The following is a 23,372-nucleotide window of genomic DNA, read 5'->3' on the forward strand; positions in this document are numbered from 1 at the left end:
TTTTTAAATCCATAAGGATCTCTTTCTCAATGGTGATGTGGCAGTGATGACAGCCAACTCATCAGCAAGATCTCGCGCTCTTCGCTTTTGAACTACATACATCACCTAAAGCGTCACTCAAGGCTAGCTAGAAGGCCTCGACCGGGACATATTCTAAAGATCACACCCTCCAAGAAAAAATAAATAAATCTGATTGGCTGATGAATCTGACAATCTGACTTTAGTTGCTCATTCATTTGCACTGTTGAGGGATTCTGTAGAAATTCTGAAGGCCTGATGGGGTGGAGCTCAGACTCACGTGCTGCTTCCAGCATGCGATTTGTGAAACAGTTGTCACACTTTGTTTGTAAGCATCAAGGAATAAATTCTGACTGGACAAACTTTTCATTTTGCTCTATTTGTTTGTAGATTAATTAAGAGTGGAAAGCGGTTAAAAATACATAGGCAAAAAGGTGATTGAGAATGAAAGGATGAAAAATATTTAATTATTTGGCATGTTAAGCCAGCAGAGAAGGCTTTGCTGGCCCTGAGAATTTGCCACTTTTCAATAGGTCGATCACACGTTATCATCATCATCATCATCATCATTGTTATTATTGTCATATTAGATGCTGGAGAGTGTCTTTCCCCTGCTTGCTCATGATCCAAAGTCAGACATCACCAGCTAACAGTTTATGGCTGATTTCTATGTTTATGTTTAAGGAGGATTTTAAAGGGGAAAAAAAACAATATCTAGTTTTAAAGAATAGATCAAAACAGATTTAAATTTTTAGTGTGTCTTTTCAATTACTTATTCCTAATTACTATAAGTGTCGAACATGTTACATTTGCCAGAATATCTCCTTCAGCCAGACATTTGAACAGTTCTCAACAATAATTTATTAAAATCAGATAAATTCTTAATTGAACTTTCTTTCCTGTGAATTTAAAACACATTTTCAATTAATTTGGTATTTATGTGTACAATTTGGATTTGTTAATAATGATCAGGGATGCGAAATCATGAGAGGTGAAAAAGTGTCTGTATCACTTTATGTCAGGAAAATTCACTATTTCTTTTGTCAGAAATTAAAACTTGTAATCCTGACAGTAATCCCAATTATTTGAAAATGTAACTAATCTGATTATGATGTGTTTTATGTAACTGTAACAGATTACAGTTACCTACATTTTTGTATACTGATTACCTAACACCGTTACAAGTAATCCGTTACTCCCCAAGCCTGTCAATGTTAAAAAAAAAAATGTAAGCCACTAAAAGGGGCTTGGGGTCAGAACCTGAGGGTTAAAAAAGTTGAACCAAGAACTAGAAAGTTACTAATGTCATACTCCTGCTCTTAGCAATATACCCTTGAACAGGGCACCACAGGTTGCTCTAGGAGAGACTGTTCTTCCAATTACTGTATTGTAATATACAGAAGAGTATCAGCCAAATGGAAAAAGGCCTTTAAATATTACATAAAAAAATAAAAAATAATAATAATCCACAATATTTTTCTGATTCTGTCATACAGTAGTAATACACTCATTGTAGGAATCAAAGAAGTGAAACATCTGTGGTATCCATTGGTTACTGAGTGTCTTCTACACAATAGCAGACTAAGTTTTTGGCTAAGCGAGAAACGCGCTTTCTTATGGGGTTTGATTCAGCAGCTCTTTGATTTAGTTCACTCTTCTCTTTTATATTGAATAAATAAATAATGTGAAAATGTTGCCAGCAAGAACCCCAGCACTCCTTTAGTTTGAAAAAAAAAAGAAAAAAAAGAAAATTTTAAATATTTGTTTTGTGTATTTTGGCTAGCAGATACAATTTGTTCATTATACTGTTGATTATTGCTATGGTAAATATGCTCCCCTTTCATGTGTTTTCCTTGAATAGGCACACACACACACACATCAGAGAGAGATGGAAAGACACAAACTATTACACACACACAAACAGCTTAAGCTTTGAAATCTGTAATAGAGAGCTACCAAGCTACTGGCACTCTGAAAGGTCTCTTAATCTCTTTAGCAGCAGACTGGTAGCACACATTAGTGTGAATGTGTGATAAATGGTCTATATGGTGGAGAGTGTCTATAGTGAAGCATACTTTGGAATTGAGGAAGACAGGACACAGAGATTGAGACCAAGTCCACTGCAATGCTATTCAACTGGCCAAAGTCAGTCTGGTTGAAGAATATCTGTCATCACAGCTTTAAGATGGGGGATTATATTAAACTGCTCACCTCCCTCTCACTAATGGCAAATTACCAAACTCAGTGCCACCCATGCACGTTTCCTTATTCTGATGTGAAGGGCTCTTAGTGCTGTGTAAAATTGACCTTTCCATCAGCACGCCGGCTTTAATTTGCGGTTAGCAGCGAAGGCTGAGCCCTGATTTAATCAGTCCTTTCCTTCTTGTAGCGTGGGCAGTTTATCAAGCCTGGCACAAAGCAACCTGGGCTCTCAGGTCTGCAGTAGGAGTAACTGCAAACCCTGTGTCACTGGCATGTCTGTTGAGAGACATGTATACCCAAATATATATTCTTATATATTCTTTAGAGCATTCGTAATGTAGACATTGGTATGAATATTGATACAGCTTTCAGAATGTGGCCAGTCTTAACGAAGCGAGACACCTCTAATGAGGAGCTTGTTTTGACAATACGGGATAATGTTTCTTCAAAGTCTCATTTATATATTCACACACACACACACACAGACACTTTAAAGAGAAACCAGTAGAATACTCAACTGAATTTTCACAATGCAATATTTTGTAGCTATACTGTCACCTCCTTACACCTCCGAACATGCAGGAATTAAATGGCTTCTAATCCACAATAGGTGTTCTAATGCATTTAAATGATGTAAATGCATCACTTTAGTACCATAATAAAATGTCTTAGAGCTCAGTCTGAATGAAGCGTTGACTAGAGTGGGTGTGAGTTGTATGCATTGGACTAGGTGTAGGGTGAATACAGGTAAAGTGGACACTTAAGCATAATCATCTATCATTATGTGTATATTCTTCCATTACTAAAAATCAGCCATACAAAACAGGATGACATTGAAGTAGCCATTTGGATTTTTTTTTTTTTTTTTTTTTTTTTTTTTTTTTTAACATTTTAAGCAATGGCAATAATAACAAGTTCTCAGAAAGTGTCCCACTTTACCTGTATTCACCCTATAATTGATTGGAAGAATGTATTCCAAGCTGCTTCAGTCTGCTTAGCATGCAGCAAGTGCAACATACCCAGTTTGTTTCAAATAGTTAATTAGTTTTCATTGTAATCAAGTGTTTCCTTTCATTTGTTATCATATTAATTGTGTTTGAAACATTTGTATATTCTAGGCTGACAGCTTTCAGATTTGATTGTACATCTGTCAGGTGGGCTTATCAAACCCTTTTATCTGTGTGGTAATGCCATGCTAGGGTACAACTTCACACCTTTTGCTGCACAAGTCTATGTGTTTTATCTCTCACTAGTCTTCTCTCTAATCTTCTCCCCTGTTTTTATGTAACTTCAAGACATTTTCACTAGGAATGTTGACTCCTAAAGTCCTTTTTGATACCAATCCTCATTCTAAAAATACAGTGGGTTTGGAGAACGCTATAACGTAAAACTAATGAGAAATATTTAAGAAATATTCTGCACTATTTCTTGGTCACTAATTAAATTTTGCTTTGAACATTTTAACTCCTTATGAAGGGTCAATTTTCTTTGCATTAAAGCATACAAGATTCTATTTGGAAAATTTTCAATTCATGCTGGCATAACATGGATCAACAGGGTTTGCACAAACTTGTGGAGTCCATGCCACCTTGAATGCATGTTGTCATTAAAGCAAAAGGGGGGTATTTTAAATACTAAGACATTCTGAAATCCATGTTAAGTTTTAAATTCAATTTCACTCAAATGGTTTTGTTGATTGTAATATAAATTGTAATGAAAAAAAAAACTAAAATTTTTCAATACAAATCAGAAACAAACTTTTGATAGACTCTTTTGATTAAATATACTGTAAAATGTAGTAAACCTAAGGGGTTCTCGGTAAAAAAAAAAACGAACTGTACGGTTCACCACCCACGATTTGGTAAGCATTGGCACTGCGGTTCACCTAAAGTTTATTGACGCATCTGGAGCACAAGGTTTTGTGAAAAAAATAAAGCATCAAATAGACATGCAAAACCTCCGTTAATGCACCTGAATGGATCTGTAAATGGAAACGCTCCACCTGTGTTTCATGTGGGTCAACTTGATGACATCAGTCTTCTGCAAGCATTGTTTGTAGTTGAAAATGGCAAGTGGAGAAAACGAGCCGCTGATGGAGAAGCCCCCTGTGTTATTCAGGTCTACTGTCTGGAAATTTTTTTGTTTTGCAGTCAATTACAACAGCGATGGTCAAAAAACTTTTACAAAACAAGCACTGTTTGCAGACATTGCTCGACACGAATGCTGTATACTGGTAATACATCGACATATGATCATTTACGCCGAAATCGCTGGGGAAAAATCACAGAGCCGTAGGTTAGCCAAAACTGCACACTCTCCCTTCCATTTTTAAGTGCTGATTCGGACAGGCATTAAACAATAACTAAAAGGATTGGGGTGTTCATTGCCAACGAAATGTTTCCCTACTCTGCTGATGAATATGTGTGATTTCCGCGTATGATTAAAACACTCGAGCTGTGTCACAACATCCCTCATATCCATTTTAATAGTAAAGTTCCTTCTATATTGATGTACAGCTTCCGAATATTGAATAATTGTGCAGTAGAGTTTGAAATACATTTTATGTTGATTCATGTAGCGTAATAGTGCATGTATTAAGTTAAAATGTTGATTTATTAATTAGAGAAAAGGGTTTTTTATTTAAAGACCCAACGAAAATTAACCATGCTTCTATGTGGCCCGGGTAGCTCAGCAAGTATTGACGCTGAATACCACCCCTGGAGTTGCGAGTTGGAATCCAGAGCATGCTGAGTGACTCCAGCCAGGACTCATAAGCAACCAAATTGGCACGGTTGTTAGGGAGGGTAGAGTCACATGGGGTAACCTCCTCATGGTCGCGATTAGTGGTTCTCGCTCTCAATGGGGCGCATGGTAAGTTGTGCATGGATCGCGGAGTGTAGCATGAGCCTCCACATGTGGAGTCTCCATGGTGTCATGCACACCAAGCCACGTGATAAGATGCACGGACTGAATGTATCAGAAGCAGAGGCAACTGGGACTTGTCCTCTGCCACCCTGATCGAGGTGAGTAACCACGCCACCACAAGGACCTACTAAGTAGTGGAACTTGGGCATTCCAAATTGGGAGGAAAGGGGATAAAAAAAAAAAAAAAAAAAAAAAAAAAACATGGTTTTACTATAGTAATATTGTAGTAATCATTACTGATGTCACCATGGTTTTCTTTGCAGAAATCATGGTTTTGATGCAATTAACCATGGTTTAACAACAGTAATACTGTAGTTTCCATATAGTAACCATGATTATACTATATATTGTAAACATGCCAGTAACCATGTTGATTTATGGTTACTATGTTTTTATTACAAATACCATAGTTAAACTATGGTTACTGTAAAACAATGATTTTTATTAAGGGCAAACCTGTTGAAGTGTTTGTTACCAAATAGAGTATTCTTACTTTGGATTTGGCAGTAATATTTTATTTTATTTTCTGTACATTGCAAATACCGAACCGTACCGAAACCATGACCCTAAAACTGTGATACAAACCGAACCATGAGAAATTTGAACTGTTGCACCCCTAGTAAACCTACACCTTGGGGACGTGTGATATTGGTGATCCAGTGCCATCTTCTCAAAAATATTTATGTGTGACATAATAATTGGAAAATAATAAGGCTGGTGCTACTTGCACCCTGGTGCAAATAAATGTAGATGCTATTTACCCCCACCCCCCCATGAAAATAGTGGACGTATACACACAAAAGTTACGAAGGTTGTACTTCTTCAAGAATGAAAGTGACATTGATGAGTTTGCAGGTTTGTGTATGAAACTGGTTATGCAATTTCACTGTATGCAGGTTTCATTCAAGCTGTCAAACCACAAGAAGATATACTTGTAGCTGAAAATACATTGTGTTGACTAGATAAAAGATGCATATACACAATATATCATCCACTGATGCCTGGAGTAAATAATCTTTGTCCTTTGATATTGATTTAGGTAGAATTTAATGGAAAACTATGCAAGAAAGCTCCGTGGCACTGGAGTTTTTTAGCAGCCTCGAGAGACGGTGAGCCCATGGGTTGTACATACTTTCATAGAAAAGTATTGTTTTGAATTTTAGAACACGCCATGTTGTCCGTCAGATACGTCCGGTTTGCGACCCCCTTTAATTTACTCTGCCGCTCACACTTTTACCAAAGTTGTGTTGGAAATATGTTTGAAAAGACAGACTATTATGCAAGGGGTAGGCCTATTTATATATGAAAAATCCCAATATATATCGATAATCATCTGGAATATCTTCAGATTATCGATGCGTGAAAAAGGCATCGATCCCAACCCTATTTGCAAAAGACTATTGGGGTGCAAATAGCTGTGTGGCAGGTGTTATTTACACCTGGTGCAAATAGTCACTCCTAAATAAAAAGGAACAGCACTGGGATATTTCCTATAAAGTATTTGCTTAATGTATCCTCTGATTAAGGAGTTGAATAATAGGTAAGCATGATTCCCTATCTGTCACTCACTCTACGTTGTGTCGATGTTGTGACACTAGGGGTCACTCTTGGGAGCCTGAGACACCTCTGGTTTTTGATAATGCCATAGTGGTATTTGCATGCCACTCCCCTGGACATACGGGTATAAAAGGAGCTGGCATGCAACCACTCATTCTGATTTTCTCTTCTGAAAACGGTCGATGTCTACTGAGCTGACTGTTCATTCACCTCTGCTGGATCTGATGGCGCATTTCAGCAGCTTCTCCCTCCTCTGCACTGGTGCACTGCAGAGAATGCCCCTGGGCACTTCGGCACAAAAAAGAGAGTATATTTTCCTGAAAGAGTATATTTCTCTAAAAGAGCGGCACACACGGAACGTCTTTTTAAAGATGTATCTTTTTAAACATGCCTTTCCGTTTGTGTGTAATTCGTGGTTGCGGTCGTTGCCTCTCAACTTCAGATGGTCACAATCGCTGTCTTTCGTGTCTGGGAGTGACCCACACGGAGGCAGCGTTTGTGGATTGTTCATGTTCTCACTGCGAGAACATGACCATGGCAACGTTGCGGTCGCGGCCTGCTTTCGTAAGAAAGCTGATGAGCTCTCGAGTGCAGTATCAGAGAGCGGGCTTGTCCAGTCGGACAAAGAAGCCTTAGTTGGGCTCCCCCCTTCGGGGACGATTGCCAGTCACAGGCTGATATGGAGATGACGGACATGCTTTCCCAGGCGGCCGCGAGCATCGGGCTAGAGTGGAGCCCTCCTTTGCCTAGCAGTTCTCAACAGTGAAGCAGCAGACGGAGGCTATCCGGCATATCCTGCCCCGGCGCGGCTCAAGATCCCGCACCCCATCTGCTCATCGCCAAGTGCATCCCCCTGCGGTGACTGCACCGCTCCGCCGTAGCCTGCCCCTTCGGCACGGCCCTGGCGTAGAGCCCACTGCAGGAAGCAGACGCCACCCGTCTCACGGCCAGACGCCAAGAATCCACGAATGTCATCAAAGCGCCCCTGAGACAGGCGACCCAGGGTCGATGAAACCCACTGCATTGGAGCTGGTAGTAAGACCACTCCATCCCCCGGTGGAGGGCCGGGTGGAGAATCTTTTGTTGCCTTTTCATTTGATTTCGCCGTATGCCCAGTTCAGCAAAAGAGCGGTTTCCTCCTTCCCTGGGTCACATGGTGTGCACGGTCGTCATCACAACCACCGTCCACCATTTTTCCCTTGCAGGATTGGCGTTCCAGCGGTGGTCTCTCCGCCCCTGCGCGCCCAGATGTGGCAAACATCTGCCCCCGATTTGACAATCTCCATGGGTTACGAGGACAGGCCTCTTCCTCCCCCGTCCCAGGCTATTCCGGGGGTGGTCACAAGGAGCCAGGTAAGTGTTTCGATGTCCCTAGACTCTGCACAGCCACAACATGGTGTGGAACCTCAAGCTCCGCCCCGCCACTAGGCCCCACCTGCCGGTACGTCCGATGAAGTTGTCCCTTTGGTCCCCCTCGCGCGGAACTTGGAGCGTGGCTTGCGCTTTCCAATCTGTCGCGATGGCTGGTCCAGAACGTCCGACTCGGCTACGTGATTCAGTTCGCCAGGCATCCGCCCAGGGTCAGCGGTATCCTCCTACGGAAGGGTGCGATAGAACCTGTCCCTCCGGGCCGAGATGAAGAAGGGGTTTTACAGCCCCTGCTTCATCGTACCAAAAAAAGGTGGTGGATTGCGGCCAATCTTGGACCTGCGAGTACTGAACCGGGCTTTACACAGACTCCCGTTCAAGATGCTGACGCAAAAACGCATTCTGGCGAGCGTCCGGCATCAAGATTGGTTCGCTGCGGTAGACCTGAAAGACGCGTACTTTCACGTCTCGATTCTACCTCTACACAGACCCTTCCTCTGGTTTGCATTCGAGGGTCAGGCGTATCAGTGCAAGGTCCTCCCTTTCGGCCTGTCCTTGTCCCCTCGCGTCTTCACGAAGGTCGCAGAGGAAGCTCTTGCCCTGTTAAGGGAGGTGGGCAGTCGCATTCTCAACTATCTCGACAATTGGCTAATCCTAGCTCACTCTGGGGACATGTTGTGTGCACACAGGGACTTGGTGCTCTCGCACCTCAGCTGATTAGGGCTTTGGGTCAACTGGGAAAAGAGCAAGCTCCTCCCGGTTCAGAGCATCTCTTTTCCCGGTTTGGAGTTGGACTCCGTCTCATTGACAGCATGCCTCACGAAGAGCGTGCACAGTCGGTGATGACCTGTTTGAAGGCGTTTATACAGAAAACAGTGGTTCCACTGAAATTCTTTCAGAGGCTCCTGGGGCATATGGCATCCTCAGCAGTGGCCACCCCGCTCAGGTTGATGCATATGAGACCGCTTCAGCACTGGCTTCAGACTCGACTGCATTGGCCCGCGGCTGCATTGGCACATCAACTGCCTCGAGTTGCTGGCAATTCTGCTCGCCCTGCTGAGGTTCCAACCGTTAATCCAGGGCAAGCATGTGTTAGATCAGACAGACAACATGGCAACGGTAGCATATGTCAACCGCCAAGGTGGTCTGCGCTCTCGTTGTATATCACAACCCGCCCACTGTCTCCTCCTCTGGAGTCAGCAGCACCTCAAGTCGCTGCAAGCCACTCACATCCCGGGCGACTTCAACACTGCAGCGGATGTGCTGTCACGGCAGATTACCCTCAGGGGAGAGTGGAGACTCCACCCTCAGGTGGTCCAGCTGATCTGGAGTCGATTCGGACAGGCACAGGTAGACCTGTTCACCTCCCAAGAATCCTCCCACTGCCTGCTCTGGTACACCCTGACCAAGGCACCTCTCGGCATAGACGTGCTGGCACACAGCTGGCCCCCTGGCCTGCGCAAATATGCGTTTCCCCCTGTGAGCCTACTTGCACAGATTCTGTGCAAGGTCAGGGAGGACGAAGAGCAGGTTGTCCTGGTAGTACCCTACTGGCCCACCCAGACGTGGTTCTCGGGCCTCACGCTCCTCGCAACAGCCCCCCCTGGCTAATACCCCTGAGGAAGGACCTTCTTTCTCAGGGACGGGGCACCATCTGGCACCCACGACCAGACCTCTGGAATTTCATGTCTGGCCCCTGGACGTGATACGGAAGACCTAAGCGGTCTACCACCCATGGTGGTAGACACGATCACTCAGGCTAGGGCCCCTCTACGAGGCGCCTGTATGCCTTTAAGTGCCGTCTGTTCGCTAAGTCTGTTCTTTCCGACAGGAAGAACCCCAGAGATGCGCAGTTGGATCTGTGCTTTCCTTCCTGCAGGAGAGGTTGGAAGGGCGGCTGTCCCCTTCCACCTTGAAGGTGTACGTTGCTGCTATAGCAGCACACCACGACACAGTGGATGGTAAGTCCTTAGGGAAGCATGACCTGATCATCAGGTTCCTGAGAGGCACCAGGAGGCTGAACCCCTCCACCTCGTTCCCGCATGGGACCTCTCTGTAGTTCTTCAGGGTCTACATAGAGCCCCCTTTGAGACTTTGCAGTCAGCTGAGCTTAAAGCACTCTCCTTGAAGACTGCCTTCCTGACTGCGCTCACTTCCATCAAGAGGGTAGGAGACCTGAAAGCATTCTCTGTCAGCAAAATGTGCCTGGATTTCGGTCCGGGCTATACTCAAGTGATCTTGAGACCCCGACCGGGCTATGTGCCCAAGGTTCCGGTGCGCGCTTTACGCATCTATTTGGATCGCACGCAGAGCTTTAGGATCTCTGAGCAGCTCTTTGTCTGCTTTGGCGCACAGCAGAAAGGAAGCGCTGTCTACAAGCAGAGGATCACCCACTGGCTCATTGACGCCATAGCTATGGCATATCACACCCAGGATGTGCCGCCCCCGGTAAGGCTACGAGCCCATTCTACCAGGGGTGTAGCGGCCTCCTGGGCCCTGGCCAGGGGTGCCTCTCTAACAGACATTTGCAGAGCAGCGGGCTGGGCAACACCCAACACCTTTGCGAGGTTCTACAACCTCCGGGTGGAACCGGTTTCATGCAATACATGCGGATAAGTCCGGGATAGCCGGCCGGGTGTATCGCTTGTACATAGTGCTTTTCACCTCCTCTGAGCTGAAGACGTGTGCCATTCATTCCCAGTATTGTTCACAAACTATGTTCCCTTGTTGACTTCCTCCGAGCCCTGTGGCAGTCGAGTTTTCGGAAAGATTCGCTGCCGGCCCAGTACATGTGCTAACTAAGAGCCCTGTTCTGGGGTAGGTGCTCCGCATGTGGCAGTTCCCTGTAAGGTAACCCCATGCGATGTATATCTTCCGCTAATTCGTTTCCCTGTTGGCAAACTGCATCTTCCTTGGGCAGAGCCCCCTCTGCCACAGTCTCCATGTTTGTAGTAACTCCTCCCCCGTTGGGTAGGATCTACCATGAGACTTCTCCACATGGTCGGCAAGACCATGTGATGTTTTTTCCAGTTAAATATCCCCCCCTCCCTCTGGGCGAGGTGTGGTCTCCGCAGTGTCCTCCCCTTGGGGGGGACACCCCCCGAATAGACCTGGTCGGCCCAGTCGGATATTCCCCCTTTTTTTGGGGAGTGGAAAAAAAGAAGGGGAAAAGAGGCCACGACTGGGCTAGCCTGTTTCTATCTTTTGGGTAGTCGACTTGTCCCCAAAGGGCCGTTCGACACTCATAACTATGTTGGGGGAGGTTACGTGTCGGCCTGGTGCGCTGGCTACAAGGCACACAGTTGTCTGCCTGTCACACACCGCCAGTTCATGTAATACAGTTCAGCCAGTTGCAGCGTTTTGTATAGGGACCCCTAGTGTCACTACATCGACACAACATCGAGTGAGTGACAGATAGGGAACATCCTGGTTACTTGCGTAACCTCCGTTCCTTGATGGAACAACACTGAACTACCCGCTGAAATGGCCGGACCTTGTCTCGGCTCCTCAGCATAAAACCTGAATGAGTGGTTGCACGCTAGCTCCTTTTATACCCGTATGTCCGGGGGAGTGGTATGCAAATACCACTCGGCAATTTTCATTGGCCTTTTATCAAAGTCCAGAGGTGTCTTGGGCTCCCAAGAGTGACCCCTAGTGTCATTACATCAACACAACGTCTCGTTCCCTCCATCAGGGAATGGAGGTTACACAAGTAACCATGACGTTATTATACTCTGAGTCAAACCTTTTGTACTCAGAGAAACAAATGATTTTGCCATAAATGTTGGAGGCAGGTTCAAAACAAGGGTCACTTCATTTCAAGTACAATGTGGGAGGATTCTTCAAATCTTTCACACTGTTGCAGCAGGTCAATATGAGAGCACACAAGCAAGATGAAAGGTGGAGTTGAGCATCCTTAAGCAATAGGTTTAGGTCTGTGTGCTCATGAGTGTATGTTTCTGTGTGCCTGTGTGGCTTAATATGTGCCTTGCTGCATTGCAGCTGTAACCAGGCATACAGAAAGGTTTGTAGATAAAGCAGTAGCCCCAGGAATAGTGTGGTTTCAGGCCCACCTGCCATATATATTATCAGTGAAGGTAAATGTCCCTCTTAGCCAGGGGAAAAGGTTTGGAAGGTGAACGTCATTCTGACTAATTGCTCACAGCAGTGGGATTACAGGGGCTGCCAAGAATTATGAGAACACAGTGGGAAAAAGAAAGCTGCTTGAATAGCAACCCCAGTAACATGCCAAGTAATGTGTTTTTATTTATTTATTTATTTATTTCACACCAAGGGCTATGCTCTGCCAATTTCTGCTGCTCTGTTTTTTTTGGATCAGACTCATTGCTTTTTTTGTGGGGCCATATTAGCGATCATTAGCAACTGAAATGGCAGCATTTATTGTTGGATAAGTGGCCTGAACATAGCTGTGTTTCTCAGTCTCAGGTTGGGGCTCTTATTCAACTCCCTGTACATCCCTACTTCAAGCTTTCTGCTGTTTTTTATGCATATTGTGCAATTTTCTTTACAATAATTGTATGTGCATGGCATTTGTGCTACTAATTAAGTATGTGCCACAGATGGTTTTGTATATGAATTTTACAGGGTGCTGTACTGAAGGCTGACTTGAACAGAAGTGAGCTTTCATGATGTTTTTCTATAAACATTTTTATGAATTTATAACAATATAAAAGCATTTGCAGTTATTAACATGTAAAAATAAAATGAATAGTCAAAATTTTTTAAAAACATGCACACACCAAAGCAATGTTTGTAAGGTGCCAAGTCCAATACAACAGACTCAAATCAGAGAAACGTTTGCACACTTACTGCTCCAAATAAGTAACCATGTGGTCAATGCTTCGACCCACACACAAGTCTAAATTTAACTCTTTGGCTGAATTTTAAATTACTATGTAAGTTCAACTTAATGGTGCACTCAGTAACTTTTGTCTTTGTGTCATCTTGGACTTACACTGGCACTTAGTGGCTTGGATGCAGCATAATTTAAAATCAGTAGTTTTCAGTTTCGGATGGCATTGTAGACATTTTTTTATTCACAGTCAGCCATGATTATTTTAATCAATGAGTGAAAGTGTCAAATAACAGGACGGTTACTGAGATTAAGCGAGTAGTATTCGGCTTGTCATGTGATTCTACCATGGCAGCCCCCATGTGCAGACCCTCTCCATGTAGAATAAAACAGCTTTTATTAGGTTACTGATATGACTGGAGTCTCCTTTTCAATGTGAGTGGTCATAATTTCCTACATATATTGCAAAATAACAATTCATGTCTTTAGGAGAAACTTTTTAATGAGGAAAAAATTACTGAATGCACCTTTAAATACTTAAAGTAAAGGGAACCTAACTAGGTAGTACTAGCTAGTAAAGTGAATGCTAGCATGCTGAATTCATGCTAATATGAAGCACTATGGTTTTATAAGCATATAAATAACACACACACACACACACAAAAAACATTAAACACTAACAAATACTCTTCTTTACATTCATCTTGCACAAAGACTCACTTAACATTTCATTTCAACATTAACTCTCCCTGTTGAGTGTCATGCAATGCACGCTGGGAAATAGAAATCCTCTGCCCAGTTTCAGTTAAATTTAAGTTCCTGTAAATTTAAAGAGACAAGTTCATTAAACTCAAAACAATAAAACAATTCAGGTTATTTAAAATATCAGGTTACTTAAAATACTGTATAAATATGAATATTGTAGCAATATACGCACCGCTATTATTAATAGTCCGGTGGCGATGCATTTTTAAAAATTTAAACACTGAGTGTCTAGTCTTAGATACTGTGGCATTGAGAGAGTAAGTATCCCACATAGGGGAGCTTATTGGATTTATTTTCTTTGCACATTGTTTTTGGATGGCTTGAATGAGGAGTTTGACATGAAGCCATATCATTAAGATTTTGAGTGTTGGTAATGTCTGTTTTTTGTTGTCTTAATTTGTAAGTTCAAAATATTTGTATTTTTAATATATGTGGTAAGGAGATGCGGACATCAGATTGGTTGGAGCTATTAACAGAATGAGGTCTTTGAAGCATTAGCGTGATAGCTAGAGACTGCACATTTTCTCTGGGGTCTAAATATCCAAACAACTTATTTGGATATTTAGACCGCATCACAGAAAATTCTTACCTCAAAGCAGTATAGGCAATATTCTGTGATGGAATATATTATTGCATAACTAATAGAAATGTGGTGGAATTAACCCGTGTTTATTAGAAAGTATTCTTTCACCCCTGTAATGCATGTACTGTATATTTTTGTTCTATTTGGGACTTGGGAGCCACAGGCTTTAGCCTCAAAATGTCACTGTAGCTGAGTATCTACCATCCTTTTTTACCCATGTATTAAAAAATATATCATGAAAGAATTTATATTGCAATGCAGAAATGGGAAATAACAGCAAGGGTACGCTGTTAGCCTTATTTCAGTCTGTGGAAATTGAGTGACAAACATTTCCTTTGCAAAGTATTTCCTCAGAACACATGGGATATCCTCCTGCTCATTTCTTATATGTAATGTGAGTTCTATTTAAAGAGTATGCTAATTACAAACCAAGAGAGTTCTGTGACAGGAGCTGGGACATGCTACAGTCATTACTGTGATAAATGTGTCATGAAAAAATAACGCAAAAGCTTGAACTGTACAAGAGATTTTTCACTCATCCCCCAAATGTACAGGTTTTGCATATTTCAGAAGCATTATTTAAGACAGGAGTGTTTCTTTGTCTTTATTTCATCACTTCTGAATTCGATCATTTATTTCTAGGTCTGTGCCCTTACATTTTCTTAAAACGAGTTGATTTACAGGTAAAACGACTGACAAATACAGCTTCACTGTATGAAGTTACTACACTGTAAAAAGAACACTGAAATGTACAGTAACTGGCTGGCAGCAATTAGCTAGTAATTTGTTGTTGTACATTACACAGTATACTGTAAAATACTGTAATTGTTATTACAGTAATAATCACAGTACTGTAATTCTCATCAGAGTAATAGGATGCTGTACTTTTTATCACAGCAAATATTATACTACTGGAACCGGCATTCTGCATTAATTTTAATACTGTAAATTAATAACTATAAAATAATTACATACTGTAAAATGAAGACACTGTTTTTGTCACAAAAATGACATTTATTATATAACTTCATTCAACTTTCAACATTTAAATGTGAAAATATATAGGCACTAAATAGATTTTATTTTGTATTTTTCATTTTGTAAACATTTTTCATTTTGTAAGCATTTTTCATTTTGTAAACAATAACACTACTTTGTTCAAGTTACCCCAACAATGTAAACTGCATGGCCTGAAATTTTTTGTTAATCTTTCATGCATATTTAGAGAGAGTTTTAAAATGATTGATTTATTGTTTGAGGAGTTTTATTTAATTTGACTGTACGTCTAGAGACAAATATAAAAGAACGGAAAATAAAAAACAAAGGGAAGGAGTTGTTAATCATTAAGATGTGTGCAAGTCCTCTATTGTTTTACATTTGCTTTCTGAGACTCACTGACAGTCACATATATCCTAGTAACGTTGATTCAATGTAAAAAAACACACAAACACATCACTTTGTAGAAAATTCTGTCACACAAGTTATTTTCAAGTAAAATCCAAGCACTGGAAGCAATTAAAATGTTCAGTTAAAAGTGGAAATGTATAAAAACACAAAATAAACATGAACCAAAAACTGTAGAATTTTAAACAATAAAATATCTAAGACTACTTTATTGTTCCTGAACTGGATTCTGCTTCCTGAACTGTATTCTTCTTCCTGAACTGGATACTTCTTCCTGGGCTGGAGTCTTCTTCCCTGCAGTGAAAGGAATTAGTTACTAATGTAGAGCTTTATAGGCAAGACTGATGGCTCTATGACAATTTTTGTTGACTCATTACTTACCATTAGAAATACCACAATATGTTTCTACTACTGACAACACTACATAAAAGGGCAGTAGCATGGTGCAATGATACACACACACACACACACACACACACACACACAAGAGCATTATTAAGTCCCACCGCCGTGTGTTCTGTGTAACAGTGAATAATGTCTATAAATAAACTTGAACTCTAGTGTAATGTCTTTATGGAAAGTATTCAAGGTAAATACTAATTAACAGTCTCACCTAGTATCAGTTGTTCTGCCAGTCATACTTAATGAAGTCCCTGATGAACGATGCCACATGTGGATTGAGGAACTCATTCTTTTGTTGGACCATCTTGACAGTCCTTCTGCTCTCCTGAACTTGGAAGCGCACATATGCTGCCTTCATGTGCTATCGGAATTATCCTTCTTCCCACTTCTGAAGTGGTAATTAGGAGTACATCGTGTTCACATGCTTTGTTGTCAGAAAGAATGGGAAACATGGATGACACCAGGTTCATTCATACTTATTTTTTGAGGAACTTTTATTTTGATGCTGATACAAGCTATTTTCACAATGTAAAAATGTACAACATGCATAGAATTGATGCTGATATACAAAACCTGTCATTCACTTCAGAAACTGTACTCTCCTCCGAAATGTTGAAATTTAGGACTTCTCCCATCTCGGCAACTCGGGTATCTCAGAGTTTCCCAGTCTTAATTACAACTTGAGGGGTCATTCATGTGCAACTTCCGAATGGGAAACTCGTATTTACGATAATTCCGATAGCACGTGAAGGCAGCATTACTCTGCTCTGGGTTTATCCTGACAACAAATCTGTAAATACAAAAGACATCATACATTAACCTAGCCAAGGAGAAAAACAGTGATAGTTTGGATTCTTACCCATATAGTGGTATTTGCTGCTCCATGGGAGTGTAATACATCCACCAAGTTCCTATCCTGTCAAAAATGTTGTGCTGTTTAAAAGTCTTACCCGTTGTTGCGTTTTGTTTCGCCTCAGCCCGCTTCAGTACTTGGTAACCTATGCCTCACGGTAGCTAGCAAGAGAAAAACGAGTGACAAGCTGCTCCAAACGGAGCTAGCTAGTGCACCAACACACACACACACGCACACTATTCCAATTTAACCTTTATCCAATAATGTTACTCCTACACCAAACTGATAACATTATCAACTAAATGTCACCAGATAACAAAATCTATCAAAATTTCATGTGCAAATAGTTTCTTTTGGTAATATAAGGAGGGTGCCTCTCTCTACTTCTCTTTCCCAGTGCACTCTTAAAGTTAAACACACAGGAAACTTTACATAAGGAAACTGTACTAAATTATCGTAGCATTGCAAAATAATGAGCAAAGTTACATTGCTAAAGTCAAAGGATGAAGAAAGTGTGGAATCTTTTCAGTAAGCTCTTGCAACAAAATAGTGTGGAGAAAAGCAGGTGGCCATCAGCATATCGTTATACTCCCATAATTTGTGTAACTGTTAACGTTACAGAGGATATAAACATGTCGGGTCCTCCTCTGTCTGCATGATAACAAAAACTAGAAAACGTCTGTGTTGGAAATAATGCAAAGTGTACCATCATCAAAGACAGATTATTGTTTCTACTGTTGTAAAAATTTACTGTATTGTGATTCACAGGAAAAATATATTTACTGTAGAATTCACCTGCCAAATAAATTTGATCATGATGCTTTGCAGATCTACAGCAACATGCTGTATACAGGTTCTACAATAAGCATTTGTTCATTATACAGTAATAATGCTGTGAAAACTACAGAATTTTGTTACAGTGAATATATACACAGAGGGGTTCAAAACTGAGTTCTAAACAAAGGTTCAAGAGGAGCTTGTCAAGCTAGTCCTGTCAATAATGCAAGCACAAATAAGCAGCTGCTTACCGCGCATTACCGTGACTATTCTTCCGGCATCCATCCACCGCCCCTTCTCCTCCTCGATTATTAACCTTAACTAACATTAGTTAAGTAGTCCTGAATGGGGAAACTTAGAGCACAAGCCGAGCAGCATGCTCAAGTCTGTAATGTTCGAGCCCCTCCTTTACGGACAGCAAGCCAAATTTGTTTACCCTTAACAATCTGTTTACCATTTCTAATTCAGGCTAGTGATGGGAAGATCGAATCATTTTTCTGACTTGAATCTTTGAGTCTTGTTCAGCAAAATGAACGAATCTTTATTCAAGTCATTTCGTTCATTTAAGCAGAATTAAATTAAAATGTTACATTTTCAATAGCCAAATCCCCCCCAACACGTCTACTTACGCAAACTTTGATTATAGTCCCAATAAGGAAAAATTGATAATGCAGCCAAGGACAAATTATGAGAAACAGAAATTATTAGTTCACCTCTGGAATCTTCTTGTCCGAGTCGTTCGTTCTTTTGTCATGTGACAGCCGTATGTGCATAGCGTATACACGTGACAAAAGAACGAACGACTTGGACCAGAAGACTCGAGAGGTGAACTAATCATTTCTGTTTCCTGTGTGAACAATGCATAGCGTATACGGCTGTCTCGTGACAAAAGAACGAACGACTCGGACCAGAAGACTCGAGAGATGAACGAATCATTTCTATTTCCTGTGTGAGCAGTGCATAGCGTATACGGCTGTCACGTGACAAAAGAACGAACGGCTTGGACCAGAAGACTCGAGAGGTGAACTAATCATTTCTGTTTCCTGTGTGAGCAATGCATAGCGTATATGGCTGTCACGTGACAAATGAACAAATGACTTGAACCAAAAGAGTCAAGAGGTGAACTAATCATTTATGTTTCCTGTACAGCACCTATGCGGTTTTCATGTAACAAATGAACGGAGGTTGCGCAATGCACATGTGCGGCCAACACAAAATTAACAAATCACTCTATGAGACTACTAGTTCTGCTGAGTCACATAAAAGATTCATTCAAAATGAGCGAATCATTCATGAACGACCCATCACTACTTCAGGGGCTAGGTGGACATGCAAACTCATGAAAGTACTACATACTGTGGGGTTCCAGTGTCCATGTGAAAATGCTTCTATTTTTAGAATGTACATGAATTTTAGAATTGCTTTGTATTTTGTGTCCCCCTGTTGCTATAATGACAACATGCACTACAGCTTGCATGGACTTCACAAGTTTGTGCAAAACCTGACGATCCATTTTATCCCAGCATGGTTGGAGAATGTTCCAAGAGCATCTTGTGTGCTTGAATGGAAGCAAGGAAATTTGACCTTGTGTAAAATATAGTTAATATAGCCAATTTTACTAATATGCTTATATGATTAGTGACCTAGTTTAGAGAAATAGTGCAGAATCTTAAATCATTCTTATTTAAATATCTAAAATATTCTAAAATACAGCAAGCTAATCAGCATTCCAACATACAGGATGTGATAAACTAAGCAATTACGTGGTTTTAACTCCACAGTACATTTATATTGGGTCATGGTGAAATAGCAGTGTTACAAAAAATGTTATATTTTCTTTTCTCTTTCAGTTACACTCAAACTCAGACAAAGGTGACGGCTCGGTCCAGTATCTGCTCTCTGGAGAAGGTGCCGGTACCATATTCATAATCAATGAGATAACAGGTGACATTCATGCAAAGAAAAGCCTGGACAGGGAAAAAAAGAGCCATTATGTCCTCCATGCTCGAGCCATCGACCGCTTCACCAACCGAGCTGTGGAACCTGAGTCCGAATTCATCATCAAGGTCCAGGATGTGAATGACAATGCCCCCAAGTTCCCAGATGGCCCCTTTTCAGCCTCTGTGCCTGAGATGGCAGACATTGGTGAGTCAACGTTCAGAACCTCTGGGCTGTAGTAGGAGTTGTCTGGAGCTGTGCTAAGGCAGCAAGTGAAAATTTTGTCAGTAGAGCAAAGGTTTTATAAGCTAGGTCATCAGTTTCAGCAGCACTATAGAGTCCTATTGCAGATCTGAGCCTTGCTGGCCTGGACCGGAGCTTATATCGCACTGCTGGTTGGATTTATGGTGTGATTTATTAAATCTATGGTTTCTTATAGAAAGCCTCTCAAGGGGATACTGTGTATTGTCTGTTGTTTAGAAATAGAAAATGTGGTTTCAGGAACCTCTTAGATTCTGTATTACACACTCTAACCTAATAGTCTCAAATTCATACCAATATCTCAAATAAAATCCATGAAAGTATATTTGCTCACACCAGAGACTGTATTGGAGTAGACGGATAACTCGTAGGACAGTGAACAGGAGAACCTGTAATGCTCAATATAGCAGCAGTAGGAATGGAAGTCTTACCTGTCAGTAGGGTTGCCACTTTTGAAGTTATAAAATATTGGACACTTTCTCTAGAGTTGTTGACAGGGGTGCTGCTGGCTGAAGTTTTCAGATGGCCCCTTACCACACCCTCAGCAGTTTAGCACAATGTGAGGGCTTATCAGACAGTCCTTTACCTACAGTAGGCACAATTTCCAAGGAATATCAAGGTTAAATTAACTATCTTGAACTTGCCGTGACACCATCGGATCGGTTTAAATACGGGACAAATCATGTGCCACGTTGATTAGATATGGGGCGCATCATTTCATCTTTAAATACAGGACGATCGTGTATTTTACAGGATGGGTGGCAACCCTACCTGTCATTTAAAAATATTAAATTATTTTTTTGTTACAGTTTTTAGTGTGGTTTGAGCTGAAGAAGCAAAATTTATGATACCATTTTTGTCAAATGTTTTACTAATTTGAAATATGTTACTGAAACATAATCTTGAAAAACACTTTAGGAGATTTTGGTCTCTCTTCATTCAAGGTGATTGGAGCTGCACTTGTATGTCTATTATCTACATAAAAATGTAGCTGCCCAGAGGCATTACAAAGATGGCCGCCGAGTCAACTGACTTGCTTTAAAGGGATAGTTCCCCCAAAATGAAAAATCTCTCATCATTTACTCACCCTCATGCCATCCCTGAAGTGTATGACTTTGTTTATGAGTATGAACACAAACAAAAATGTTTAGAATAATATTTCAGCTCTGTAGGTCCATACAATGCAATTGAATGTGACCAGACCTTTCAAGCTTCAAAAATCACATAAAGGCAGAATAAAAGTAATCCATGTAACTCCAGTGATTAAATCCATGTCTTCAGAAGTGATATTATAGGTGTGGATGAGAAACAGATCAATATATAAGTAATTTTTTACTATAAATCTCCACTTTCACATTCTTTCACATTCTGAAAGTGAAATTGAGAGATTTATAGTAAAAAGGGATTGAAATATTGATCTGTTTCTCACCCACAGTGATTGCATCGCTTCAGATGACATATATTAAACCACTGGAGCTGTATGGATTACTTTTATTCTTCCTTTATGTGATTTTTGGAACTTGAAAGGTCTGTTCACCATTCACTTGCATTGTGTGGATCTACAGAGCTGAACTATTCTTCTAAAAATCTCCGTTTGTGTTCAGCAGAAGAAAGAAAGTCATAAACATCTGGGATGGTATGAGGGTGAGTAAATGATGAGCGAATTTTCATTTTTGGGTGAACTATATTTAAGTTTTCAAATAATATTATTCTGAAGAGCTTCCATACTTATTGTGCTGCATTTGAAAAACAAACACCAGCACAGTGTTGTGTTTACCTTCTTTTACACTAAATATATCCATTTTAATTGTCAATATGAAATAGATTTGTGCTATCCAATCTTATAGATGAGTAATCCACATGCAGAGCTTGTAGACTGCATCAGTGGCCATGCACATCAGCCCTGCAGTAAATGGACTGACAGGAAAGTGCTAATTGTCCACGGACTCCTCCTTTCTATCCAAATCAATCAGCTGGACACAAGCCAAGAGCTGTGAAATTATCATTCCTCACAACCTGTCTGAGTACAATCTTTCCCCTGGGCACAGCTAAGGTGAGGGCGAGGTTTCTTTTTTTCACTTCTGGCCTTGAATCCACCACTTTTCTCCTCTTATTCTCTCTCAAACATCACAATGATACTGTGCATCATGAGTCTGAGTCTTATAAAATATAACACAAACACCACCACTGAGCTGGTAAGCTCCCTGATTCCACTTCCTTGCCTGTGATGGATAAATCACTAGCACCACTGAAAGACCATTCCACTCCAGTCAACTAGGGTCTCTGGCTATTAAAGAGGGGCTATTCTAGAGCCAGGTGCTTTTTCTCTTTTGTGTCAAGGTTCTGATCTTTTTTTAAACTAAGAATGTGCCTCAGACTAGAGCAGTGTTATCTCCACTGCCCAAGCTTCACACTTTATAATTGCATTAGATGCTTTAAGATTTGAAGAAGAGAATCGTGATAGGTGAATTCAACCAGGTACACATCAAGGAGGGATGAGATGAATCACTTGAGTTAGCAAAAGAAAAATCAAGGCATATGAGAACCGCATCTGCTTCAGTTTGCCAAGGAATTGGAACATGCTTGTGGCATGCATTCATGGGAATAGATGTAAATCTGAGTATTAGCAAGCCATGTTGGGAAGTAACTTAAAAAACGAAAAGCTACATTGTTATTTTTAATATCACATTGTTTGCGCAGGCAGCCTTACAGAGGCAATAATCAAATGCACTCTTCTAAACTTTCCTTGCTTTCATGTACATAACGTTGCAAAGGTTGACTCTTTCTAGTGAATCGGTTTGCTCAGATTAAAAAAACTAAATGAAAACAAATGATTAATAAAAAATAAATAAAAAATCATATTTTTTATAGCAAATACATTTGTAAATTGCTATTGATCATTAGTATGTTTTCGAATTGGTTATATAAATTAGGGTGTATTCCAATTACAACTTTTATTTAGTTGTATCCGTTTTAACGTAACCCTAATTGAGATTATCCATTCAGTCAAAAACCCTCATTGTTTTTGTAAAAGAAAATGTTGCTATATTTAATTTATATAATTGAATAGTTTATATGAAAAAAAAGATATTTCCCTATGAAGTAGCATTAATGTAGTTAGCTAGTTTTTGCAAGTAGCTAGACATATAGTTTAATTAATTTATGAGATAAGCTACAGTTTCAAAGTTTCTTCAAAGTATGTGAATGCTTTTAACAGTATTAATTAGAAATATTGTTTGTCCACCCAGGAATGTCGGTATTGCAGATCAGTGCCACAGACGCTGATGACCCCACCTATGGGAACAGTGCCAAGATCGTCTACAGTATTCTGCAAGGGCAGCCTTACTTCACTGTTGACCCCAAAACTGGTAGGAAAACACCTATATTGCTCTCTATTGTTTTGTTGTTTGGATGCATAGCTGTTACTGGGTCAGACTGACCCTACAGTACATGACAAATCAAAGCTTAAAAGTCACAATTTGCTGTTTGTGTCTAAACCTGTGTGA

General features: G+C 40.8%; 1 protein-coding gene across 1 annotated transcript in view; it reads left to right on the plus strand.

The window, feature by feature from the left end:
- Nucleotides 1-23,372, plus strand: part of LOC127442357 (cadherin-18-like) — a 109,697-nt gene that overhangs the window by 28,684 nt on the left and 57,641 nt on the right. The window contains exons 3-4 of the mRNA XM_051700317.1: nt 19,518-19,812; nt 23,115-23,234. Coding sequence (XP_051556277.1) covers nt 19,518-19,812; nt 23,115-23,234 — 415 coding nt within the window. The remainder of the gene's footprint in view (nt 1-19,517; nt 19,813-23,114; nt 23,235-23,372) is intronic.

This window comes from Myxocyprinus asiaticus, chromosome 6 (assembly GCF_019703515.2).
Source record: "Myxocyprinus asiaticus isolate MX2 ecotype Aquarium Trade chromosome 6, UBuf_Myxa_2, whole genome shotgun sequence".
Lineage (NCBI taxonomy): Eukaryota > Metazoa > Chordata > Actinopteri > Cypriniformes > Catostomidae > Myxocyprinus > Myxocyprinus asiaticus.